Raw genomic sequence first — 12,803 nt, 5'->3', positions numbered from 1 at the left:
GAATATTTACACTGAACCTAATCGGGCATTATTCAATGCTATTACTGAGCTATGTAAACTTATTCCACATTGTTAGTTCTTCAGGCGAAGAATTCCTTCGGTAATAGCAGGTGCTGGAGATGAAGCATGAGGAGTCGACAGAGTTGGTGATGAGTGGTGGTGATTCCAGGGAACAGCAGGGAGTCTTGGGAACGCCATGGGTTGCATTTCCTTGAGGCTGTCCAACTTTAACAGCAGGAGAGAAGCACCAGATCCTCTCACTGTGTTGAGGATATAAGGCACTCACACGAACCATGGCGTCTACTTTGTTACCCTAGCCTCTCTCTGTTTTTCTTTCTACATGTCCAGGAACTCTTTTTAAAAAAAAAAAAAAAAAAAAAAAAAAAAAACCACTTTCTACATGATCAGTAAATAAAGTTTAAATTATAGAAAGACATAAAAAATGTATTGTTTAGTTCAGCCAAGTTATAAATACTGTTTACTCCACCACCTCTACGTCAGTGGATTCATTACGTTTACGCAATGTATGAACTGATTCGATTTTGGAATTGATCCAAAATCTATTTCAGAATTGATCTGAAATAGTTTTTCTTCAATAGCTTCATTCCTGTTTGAAGAATATTTTAATGGCATTTCAGGGATAGAAACGAATAACAAAAAGTAATAGATTTTAGAGTAAAAAGAGTACGTGCCAGAAAGAAAAATTGAATGGGGTGAAGGCATTTCTCATTGCTTCGCCTTTCATTTTTTATATTTCAACAAACAGTTCATTCAAACACACTGCAATAATAAAAACAATAATAATGGCAGAAGTGATGATAAAATTTTTAACTCCATATTAAAACACAGATTGTCAGAATACTATTCAAATAAAGATTACAAATCACTTTTTTTTTTTTTTGGTTTTACTTTAGGCCACAGTTCTTTTGCTTGAATTAACTTGACTTGTGAGCAAAGTGTAGACCGTCGCAAGCAAGCGGAAAGGACAGGACGCACGTGTGTCTCAGTGCTCGCACGTGCAACAGCTTCTCTGCACCTACATATTTCTATATAATTTAGTTCAGTATTATTTAATCAATAGAGTATACTAGTACTACTTTTATAGAAATTAAACTGGGATTACTTAAAAAGATGTATGCAAACTGTTACCTTCATTTTTAAACAGAATTGTGTGCGTGCATGCGTGTGTGTGCGCGTTATAAAGTACACTCTTTAAATGTTATGTGAAGGGCTCGTTTTAGTTTAAGAGTGAAACTGTAGCCAGGGGCCTTTGCAGATGCTATCTGAATCACACACAAGGTTAAAACAGCATGAGAGACCTCCCATGTAAGCATGTTGGCGGTTGTGTGTGTGTGTGTGTGTGTGTGTGTGTGTGTGTGTGTCTGTGTGTGCCTGCCTGTCACGGACATCTTCGATGTGTGAGAGCAAACAGAGAGCAAGAGGGGTGTGGCAGAAATGGAAGGAATGCAGTAAAATATAGCAGGGTGCTCTATATTCGGCCATGCTAAAAATCACTGACCGGTCCCGCAACTATTCTCATAGTCCAAATGCATTCCAGACATACGCTTACACACTCTCTCTCTCACACACACACACTGCAGCACAGTCTCAGATGACACACAGTCCACTGATCAGCCACCTCGACTGGCCTGAGCTGCTGACATCATGTCAGGGGTATGATATGGCCGTGCCAGTGATGGAGCTGGCACAGACCGACACCCCACTGGCGCCTCCTTGCCGAAAACACTTCCCGAAATGCAGACAGCGAAATCGCACTTCATGGCCATCTTCCACAACAACACAAAAATGCAATACACTTAGGCGGTCATATTTCCACTGTTTGTAAATAATGATTGTGCTTCATCACTCTGCATCTGTAATACAACTCCGAAACAGCTCATTAGCCATCAGATGAGTGACTGTGGGAAAACGGTTTCTGTGCTGCTCCGTTTTTATCGATGATATAACTCCCAGAGCTGCCCTTACCAAGACCCGCTCACATACTTCATATAGACACAGGGAGCCGTGGAGAGCTGAACACCTCTCATTGCTTTTGCTAACAATAACACAGCTCTCAGTTTAACCTCTTTCAGCTACGCCCTGCTCCAGAGAACATAATAAACATAATAAAGAAGCATGCACAAAGTGGCACACACACACACACACACACACACACACAATATCCCTCCCACCACACACACACACACAATTGCACACACACACACACACACAATATCCCCCCCACCACACACAATCCCACACACACAATATCCCCCCCACCACACACACACAATTGCACACACACAATATCCCCCCCACCACACACAATCCCACACACTCGCAACATCCCCCCCACCACACACACAATACCCCCCCCACCAACACCACCACCACACACACACACACACACACACACACACAATACCCCCCCCCCCCCAAACACACAAACCAATGGTAGCAGAGCTGCCATGCAAGGCGCTAACTTGCCATCGAGAGCAATTTGGGGTTCAGTGTCTTGCCGACGGATACTTCGGTATGTGGAGTCAGGTGGGCCGGGAATCGAACCGCTAACCCCAGACACATCTACACACAATCCCCCCCCACACACACACACACACACACACACAATACCCCCCCCCACACACACACACACAATCCCCCCCCCTCCACACACACACACACTCAGAAACCATACATTTATACTCAGTTCGAATTATTTACATGCTATTACCCATACCAATTACCCGTACGAATACAAACAAAATGTCCAACTACACTCACACTAAACTATGGAACATGCAAAAGCAATTTCCTGTAGAACAACTACCACAGGATGCAATCACACACACACAAACACACACACACGCATACATGTTTAACATTAACACATTTCAGTCTGTGTAGAATAACTGGCACAGCTAAAAACAATGCCAAGAAACTAATCAGCACTTGTATCAATATGTACAGAAGAAAATGCACCAGGACATACTGTTACCACCCTAAAGCTGGATATTTCCCTAAAATAAAAAAAACAAACAAAAAAACCCCACAGCTTCTCATGTTACAGAGAAATTGGAAAGCGCAAAGTTCTGTCATGACTGGTAGAAAACAGACAGGTATAAAGTGCTGACATCTTAAATAATCATCTTCTCGCAGAAATCTCCAACGTTAAACCACTTAAACAGCATGTTTTTAAATCCATGTGTAAGGCTTAGATTACATGGAGTCCCTGTGAGTGAGTTGTTCCTATAGAAGCAATAACGTATGGGAATGAGCACGTTATTATAACCGTGTGGTGGGAATAACAGCTGACACTACAGTCAGACCTGCTGTCAGAGAAAATTAATCAACACACTCTGACTGATCCAAGAATTCAACACCGCTGTGGAAAAACACACAACCATGATATTTCACATTTCTACAATCCACAATAAGAACCGCATTTATTCCATCAAATCCAGCACAAAAAATAGACCAATAATACTTTTATTTTATTAATTATGTCCACCTACTCTTTACTGTCCAGCTACTGCAACGAAGTCTTTCAGAGTTTTAGAAATAACGGAGCAAATTGTGTGATATTACAATAAAATTACTCATCATGATATCAGTATCATGCCATTATATCGCCTGGCCCTACAGACCAACACTGCTAACATACACATACAAACGAACATAAACCACACAACAGACATTTCACTGGTGCCATAAGCATCCAAAGCACACAAACTGATTAACTTTTCACGCACACTTGTGTCTAATAATAATAATAATAATAACAATAATAATAATAATGATAATGTATCATATATAAAGGCCGTGCTCACTATATCCCTATGCATTGAACAATATAACTACACAATCAAATCAATCGCACGTTCAAAAAATCAACGCAAAAACACTCACCATCTTTTCTCAGTACAGATGAGATGGTGTCTCCTGGAACTCGAGGACTCTCCACATATTTAGGTTTCCTGAGTGGCCCTGGTCATGCAGAGAAGACGAGAGAAGAGGAGAGAGGGTGAGAACGGATTCAGCGAGACGCCTCGCGGAGGGCTGGCTAAAACTTTTACAAGGCATCAAAGTGACTGGTGGGCCAGGCTTGGCAGAGTTCCCTCTCCCTCGGACACACACACCACACACACACAGATCGGTCACACTGATAGTAAGGCTGATTACGTGGAGACCGGAATCTCCGCCGTCACACATACACAGAAAACAATGCTGAGAGCGTAAACTATGCAAGAAGCCACCGCAATTTCCCTCGAATGTGTGAGACCGTGTGTCAGCACGGTCTTTTAATATTCATTTTATGCTGCGCTTCTCCTGATTTTTTTCCCTCTCATTCCACTATTTCTCTGAAAACTCTCTCTCACACACACGCAGTCACACAAGCTCGCTTACAAGAGAGCCACTGGCAAGGGAACACTAGCAAACACTTAACATTTTACAAAGCTAAACGCCTTTTGTCATGCTGAATCAGTTACAGGCTCATTGGTTTTGTCAGGCCAACAATTCAGCCCAAAACCGCTCCGTGTACAAGCTTGTAAAACTCAGACGGATCACTTGAATGCGGATCACGGTAAAGTGCTCCGTTTTCCACTGTTTATTTTTACGAACCACTGGAAACCCCAGACCTGAAGACTTGGCCAAATAAAGTCATGAGGAAAAAAAAACTGCAGTTGGTAGTAAGGGGACCTTTTAGCACCGTGGGAGCATGTAGGGTCCGAACCAGGCGCAGGGCGATTTGCCTCTCTATAATCCGACTCTGTGGGTAAACCTTGTTCTAATAAAGAGAATAGACAGATGTAAAGTTTACAGTATCACAGCACACCTTGCTCTTTCTTTCTCCCCGACATTAACGCACAAAGATACATGACTTGACAGTAATGTGCGTGTCAGCTGCGCTGTAATCCTTTAATCCGCACTGTTACATGTTGGAAGGTTGGAGGGTGACAGCTGTGCTGTAGGGTCTGCTGCTGGAGACATGGTGTGAAAATGTCTTTAAAGTCAGTCTGAGGTGCACTGCCCTCTATGGAGCGATGCCGTGAAGTGCAACACGACTGAACACCACACGCACGCATGCACTCACGGGGGTACTGAAATACATTTTAGTCAAGCCCAGTAATATAAAATTCCTTGTTTACAAAACATTCGGATAAATAGCTAACATGACTGAATGGCGACAACAACCTTTTAATATTTAAACTGTAATGATTAGTTTATGGTTATAAATACGAGAATTTACTGGCACCCTGTCCAGGGTGTACCCCGCCTTGTGCCCGATGCTCCCTGGGATAGGCTCCAGGTTCCCCGTGACCCTGAAAAGGAGTAAGCGGTAGAAGATGGATGGATGGATGGATGAATAAGAGAATTTGAAGTCTTTTTGTTTAGTGGTAGAGCTTCACATTTGTTTGGAATCTGACAGGGAGAATAAACATGCAGTTCTCTGTCCATTAAGTCTTTAAACATTTAAACATACTGCTTTCAAAATCAGTTTTTTGTTTTTTTCCCCAAAACACGCCATGTTGTCAGTTCACAAAACATACCACAGTGGGTAAATAAAATACAACTTTGTGAATACTTTGGTCCAAAAAGTCTCTTGTCCGATGATGTGCCTTGAGCTGAATAATCTGCAACACAGGACCTGTTGCCAGCCGTCAGTTGATCCACCCCTGCTTCAGGCGTTTACACTGTACTTAAGGAGTATTAGCAGCCGTATATGTCAGGCATTGCCTTTATTCGTGTTTATCTCGTATTTATATCGCCCAAGATATTAATTACATCCACGCACTAATTCACAGTATTTGTTTTGAAGATGGGTCGTAAGTACACGATCTGCTAACCGATCCTTGGATTGTTCCACTTTGTGTTTCTGGTTTGGGTTGAGAATTGTTTGGATCTCATCCCAATCTCAGTAGATATACTACCCGGAACAAATAATTAGCATTTGCTTGATGGACATCGGTTTGTGCAAGTTGGTGCCTGAACCATAGTTTTGCACGGTCTTTCACAGTGATGTTTGTTCTTAAATGAGACCTTTCGACTGTACTCGTGTTCGACGCACATGAATCGGAGAAGGATTTGACTGAATATGTGTGCTGTGATGATGTCACATGACGTGCCTTGGCCCAAATCTGTGGAAAATCTGTGGTAATTTTGAAAAACTGCAAGCTCCTCGGAATATTGCGCCGTTTTCTCGAGTGTGCGTTAATTTCTGCCATGACAAAATTGCAAAATCTTGGAGGGACTGAATAGTGGTGCTACATGTTACTCGTTTTCACTTGCACCACAGATACAAATAGAAGAAACACATCTTTAGACTCAGGGACAATAAATGCATATTGCTCCGTACAAGTCTGCAAGTTATAGTTCCATAATATATCACATTACCACACAAATATGTGATACCACATTATACACCATCACTTCACTAATCAGAACACAGAGGGTAAAAAAAATTAAATTTATGAAGATTTTCAGACTTTCCAACCTAATGTCTTTAGCCCTGTCTTTAGCTAGTCTCTGGCCCGATGAGCTGCCTTCACCTGAAGCATTTACAGAAATTCATGCGCTTGGATAGGCTGCTACTTCCTGGTTCGTGTTTAGAGTCACTGGACTGTGGTCAGTTTTTATTCCTTTATTGGCTCTGCTACAGTATTTTTTTGCATTCAGTTCAGTCCACTGAAATATTTTGCCAAGTTCACATATGGACAGGGTTACCCCTGACAGCACATAGTAAAGTATATAAAAGAGGGCAACCGATTGATCGACTTTTCCAATTAATCAGCACCGATAACCAATCGCTCAAACTATGGGTTATTGGCAAAAATCCACATCGCTCGTTGTGGGAGCTGTTGAGAAGGGTCCGCTGTCATTATACAGCACGAGAGCAGCCTCTAGAGGCAAAATAAAAACTACCACTGACAAATTTTGTTGTGTTGTTTAAAGTGTTTTTTTTTTTTTTTTAATTCTTTATTTTGGTGTAGCAGCATATACATTAGCACTTATTTCCAAACAGAAGTAGTTGAATTTTCCCCTCTGCCATCCAGGTTTTTTTTTTTTTTAACATAATACAAAAATTAAAAGAGTAAACTAAACAAAATAAATAAATAAATAAATAAATAATTTTTTAAAAACCCTTTATACAATTTGGGGAAGGTAAAGTGTGTACATAATAGTCCATACTGAAGGATGGTACTTGAGGGTTCTTAGTCTGTGCTAGAGACTGTGGGAGAAAGCATACAAATTCCCAATACCTGGTAGGGAAAAGGTGTGCAAGAGTAGAGAAAGAAGGTATGCGGGCTCTCTGACTGTGTATAGAGTATGCGCTTAAGGAATAAAACACAAACAAACAAGTAAATAAGCAAACACAAGATTTAAACAACCTTAAAAGGGTCATTTGTTCAATACCTCCACAAAATCTGGCCATACATATTCGATCCGCTTGGTCCAGAACTTAATAAACACATTTTTCTGAAGACGAAGGGGAAAAGTCATCTTTTCCATAACATAAATGTAATTTACTATATCTATCCACTCTTGTATTGTGGGGAGTTCGGGAAGCAACCGACGCCTTGTGAGTGTTTTTTTTTTTTTTAACCAGCAGTCCTTTAAATACAAAACAAATGCTCATCAGGCCGTCTTGCCTGGAAATCAGCAGTTCCTAAGAATAATGTGGAAAACTGCAAAGGCAGGACAGTGTTAAGACCTTTCTGGACATTTGGTGTTTGATGTGTGTTTGATTAATTTTGGATGTCTCTATTTTTATTTGTTATTTATGTGTTACTCTTTGGTTCAGTTTGAATGTACACCTTTTATTTACTTTCATATTTATTAACAGTTAATATATATTAATATTTACTTCATTTACAAACGTACAGTACATCTTCATGGTACAGTCAGTACTGTTTATTTTTTCAGCAATATCTGACTTTGAGTGCCATGTTTTCATTCAGTATCAATTTTAAAAACTCTCAATTGATTAATCGGCAGGTTCTGCCCCACTTCGTTATCCATGGTAAAATCCACTATCGGTAGACATTCGGTATATAACATATTCTATATATAATGTATATAGTTTTTCCTTTTGGGAGAAAATAAAAGTAACCCCAACTTCATAAGCAGAAGCAAACACAGCAAAGAAACAGACAGCTTCCTTTTTTATTACAAAATTTATGAAGGATGGCTGAAGGCCATGTGATACTCAATGCTTGGGAGTGGCAAAAGTGTGTGAACAAGTTCATTTGTTACAAATTCTCACCTGTGGCTAAATGCATACAAGCATCGATGTGGGGAATTTCACACCTGCAGCCAGCTCTCTGACACATTTCCCATGCTTAACTGTAGACTAGCAGGCATTTAAGAGGTGTCAAAGACACACACACACACACACACACACCTAATCAGACACCTTCTGACGGTGTGTAAAAGAGCAGCTATACTGAGAGTACAGTTACAACATTACAACATGGGAGAATGAATAATGAAACTGACGCTTAAAAAGAACTTCAAGAAGAGATGCAGCATTCTTCGACATGGACTCTGTGACTTCTTCACATTTCCAGCTCTCTCTCACCACACACACAATCCTCTGTGTGAACCACAAAAGCCACAGGAAGAGAGCAAGCTGAGACAATACTCTGCTTTCTCCTCTCCCCTCTCTCGGAAAAAAATATCACTCTACTGTCCAGTGTGTCAAATAAAGGATTTAGAAGGACATGGCCTCTTAAGTTGAAAGCTCGCTTGTCACAGAAAAAGACTCCTAAGCATGACCACAACTGAGAACCAGATTAAAGCTGTTCCATGAGCTATTCAATCTCTGTAAGACACAACCCACCCAGTCCCTGAGCTGCATCCTAATATACCATCTAATCACCACGAAGGAACCATGCAGTTAGAGTAGGCTGGAAAGTTTCTATCCTTCTTGTGCATGTACATTATGTAAATTTGTAATGCCAGTTAGAGACTTCTTAGCAGAAGCACATTTCAGTCTCTTCTAACTCTGGTCTGTCTTTAATGCTCACGTCTGTTACTCTGCTTTTTAAAAAAGCTGCTCGCTCTTGCATTTCACCGCGTTCCCTGAATACAAAGTTGGCTCAAAACGAGTCTGAAAACACAAATAACATACCAAGTGGTTTAATGGATGTAAATAGTAATAGATTAATGGATGGGTCTGAATGAGAAAGTCAGACAGGCAGAAATGGCTTAAAAATAGACTTGCTTCTCTAAGGGACTCAATCATAGGCCAGCTTCAATTCGTTTTAAACAGAGCCATGCTACAGTTTACAGAAGGGCTGAAGGAATACAACACATTGGGGTCATCACTTATGTTTTAAAAAAAAAAGCTATAAAAAGTTGTTCCTTCTACAACAATCAAAAACAAACAAAGGATGGACAATCATCTTGCCTTTAGAGATCACACTGCAGCAATATTTGCAGTATATTGTATCGTTTTGTTCTATACATCTCTCAATTCAATATGTCTGCGTATCGAACAATACATTCAGCACGCATAATAAAGCGGGCTATTCATCATTAAACAGACTACTGCTAATATTAGGAAATAAACTCTACTGCATTCAGGCATCCTTTCCTAGCTGATTTAGTCCAGGCTAAAGGAATCACTGTGGTGATTGGGAAGTTCATCTTGGGTAATGAAAATGTAGGTTTTTAAAAACACATCAAGGACTACAGAGAGCTCTGTGACACTGACTAGCGAACAGCAGAATGAGGAAACAGCCGATGCTTCAGACACACCACCCAGAGTCACACCAGCGAAAGCTTAACCATCTTTAACATGTTTCATTTTGTTACATTGTAAAGCAAGGCGTTTGTTTCGTTACATGTTGCTAAGAGTTTAAATGGATCACGCCATCGTAAAATTTCATTTATTGTACTTTTATAATGCTGAATGCATTTTAATCAATCGCAAATGAAAACCTAAGGTGCATATTAAGACAATGCTTAATTTCGCTGTATTGAAAAATGTATAGTATCGAGGCAACACCATATCGAAATTAGAATTTTGTGTATTGTTACACACCTATTTGTTATATATGTGGAATCTATGTAATAAGCTATACTGGGAAGAGATCATAGAAAAACAGTTACAAAATGCCAAAAAAGGAAGGTTTCTTATGTCATCCAGTTAAGGAATTCTCCCTTTCATGTTCTTTTACTATTTAACATATGTTAAAAGTGAACATACCTGACATCTGAACCGTATTAAAAAAACCCTCTGATATAGTTTGTATCTAAAGATAAGTGTAGCTGTCTGCCATCAGACCACTACAACTAAAATTCTCATGCACAGTAGCATATAGTAGTCTGAGCCTCTAATACAGACATGACTGTATTATATATTCCCTCAGAGGATCTGTTCAACATCTGCTACATACAGCTGAAACAGATCTGTTAAAACATTATTGTCAGCCAGAAGCCAGAGCTCCAGCTCTAGTGAGTTTGGCTGTGAGGGGCCTGGATACTTGCCACATGCATGGCCGCTAAAACGGCAAGTTGGCCAGTGCAGCAAAGAGTATGAACGTGCTCTGAAGGGTCCCACATGTCTGCCATGCAGAATAAGCCAGAGACAACAAATAACATGAACAGAAAATATCAGCAGCAAAGCTACCCAATTAACTGTGTCTTCAGCATAAAGAGCCCGAAACAGCAGTGTCATACAGAGCCTTGACACCACTTTAATGTGAGACAGATTAACACACACTACTTTTACACGGACAAAAATAATCCGATATTAAGCAGATTAAGACAATACTCTGATTAAGAAACTAGCATGTAGACAGTGATTATTGATGACCTTAATCCGACTAAAGTCATACTCAAAGTAAACACAAATCGAATTAAGACATGTGGAGTACTCCTGTTTTAGTCGCATTATCGAAGTGCTTTACAGACCTGTAAACACCTTAATCACATTATTAATGTCGTGTGGGAGTTTTCACCGCATTTTGAGACAGGACACGATCACACACGGCAGCGCTCAACCGTTTGACGTCTAAGAGAGCACGGCTGAATCTGAAACAGCGTACTTATCTACTATATAGTAGGAGAAATACACGTACTTCAGCTACTATATAGTAGGTAAGTAAGCGGTTTGGGACGCAGCCCACGGCTTCAAGCAGTCGTCTATTTGCACGTATATCATGACAAATAATTAACTGCACTTGAAGCTTTCGTAAAATTAAAAATGAAACACCCAAAACAGTATACGGTACCATAACGAAGACGAACTGTATGTCGATACGTGAAATTCTGGAGGGAATGTCGGACGGCGTGGCGTGGGGACGTAATGACTTGTACCGTTAATCGATCTCTGTTCAATAACATGTAAAACCTGAACATGAAAGGAGTATTCTAAAAGCGACTCATGTAAACACCTTAATCACAATAGTGTCTTATTCAGAATAAGGTCAATAATTAGATTACTGCTGTCCATGTAAACGTAGTCAATGTCTACAGAAAGTGATATTGCGATATTAATATACTGACGAGATGAGTTTGCTGCTCGTATTGTGGTGCGCAATATTTCTGTTTAATAGTCAGTATACCTCTACTTATACACGAGAACAAGCACCAGTGGTAGTAACATACAGAACACAAAGGTTGTGAATGGAAACCTAACTGCCTCAAAGCATGCTTACTTAATACCCAAAAAAGTAAAGTTAATCAGAAGGAAGCTTTATGGCGCATGTGTGTCAAACACAAGACCAGCAGCCTCGTTTCATTTGGACCAAGAGAACTTGAAAAATATAATACCGAAATAGCCCATAGTACACGACTGCTAAACATTTTCACATTACCCAGAATTCACAGCAGATCTGTAGCATAGCTATCCGAAAGGCAGTTAAATGCTGTAAACGGTGTATAAGTGCAGCCGGGTTTCTATCACCACAGTCTGAAAGTCGGGGTAAGAGCAGCGGCTGTGTGCTGTGCCTGATGTAAATCTCTCTCACGTTTAAAATCATTCGGAAGCACGTCGCGTGCTGTGCTGTGCTGGCAGTGGCATAAGCAGAAATTTATTTCGGAGGGATGAGGAAAAATACAAAATAAAACAATAGTTTTTCTCCTTTGTACAGTTAAAATGGCAAGTGTGACACGCTTGTGCATTTCAGATGGAGAACAGACAGCAGTAGGAGTGGTAAACTGTTATTTAGCCTAAGCATTTAAAGCACAATCTACTGTCAAACAATCTTTCCATATTAATAACGTCGCCATGAAATACATTAATGATATTGAAAAAGATTACAATAACGTGTCAATATAATATTAGGAGGAAAATTGCACCTTATACTATAAACCCTGATCTACTTTTCTTACAATACAATGTGTTGATATTAAATATGTTCAGTTTGTTGTCATTACAAAATAAATGTAACAAATTTAATATTTTATTTCAGTGAATATCTTCATGGATCAATATCGTCTCGTGAAGCCTGCATCGGAATAAGGCTCGTATCATGCTTTTTGTGTACAATCTCATGCCTACTTAAATGATTCTATGATTTTGTTCACATTTAATTACAGTTTTAATTACAAGTTTAGTTTTTCATTTAAAAGTTTTCCTTGTGACATGGAGTGTAAACCTCAGTCTTCCACACGATACAATACCATTTTTTCAAGCCAGTGATGTATTTGGCGAGGATAAACTTCACTAACCACTAAATCTGCTGCAATACAATACCATACCATTTTGGTTCAGAAGGCAACAATTTGATATTTGATGATACCACTGAATCTTCTAAAATACAATGTAATACAATTCCACTGAGTAGCCTCTGATC

General features: G+C 39.9%; 1 protein-coding gene across 3 annotated transcripts in view; it reads right to left on the bottom strand.

Moving 5' to 3' along the window:
* tanc1b (tetratricopeptide repeat, ankyrin repeat and coiled-coil containing 1b) overlaps positions 1-12,803 on the bottom strand; it is a 157,591-nt gene that overhangs the window by 98,310 nt on the left and 46,478 nt on the right. For 2 of the 3 annotated variants that reach the window (XM_053627140.1, XM_053627141.1), the window contains exon 4: positions 3,907-3,984. The exons of the other annotated variant lie outside the window; for it this stretch is intronic. In XM_053627140.1, coding sequence (XP_053483115.1) covers positions 3,907-3,984 — 78 coding nt within the window. The remainder of the gene's footprint in view (positions 1-3,906; positions 3,985-12,803) is intronic. 3 annotated transcript variants of the gene reach the window in all.

This window comes from Ictalurus furcatus, chromosome 6 (genome assembly GCF_023375685.1).
Source record: "Ictalurus furcatus strain D&B chromosome 6, Billie_1.0, whole genome shotgun sequence".
Lineage (NCBI taxonomy): Eukaryota > Metazoa > Chordata > Actinopteri > Siluriformes > Ictaluridae > Ictalurus > Ictalurus furcatus.
This window is presented reverse-complemented; position numbering and strand designations above follow the sequence as displayed.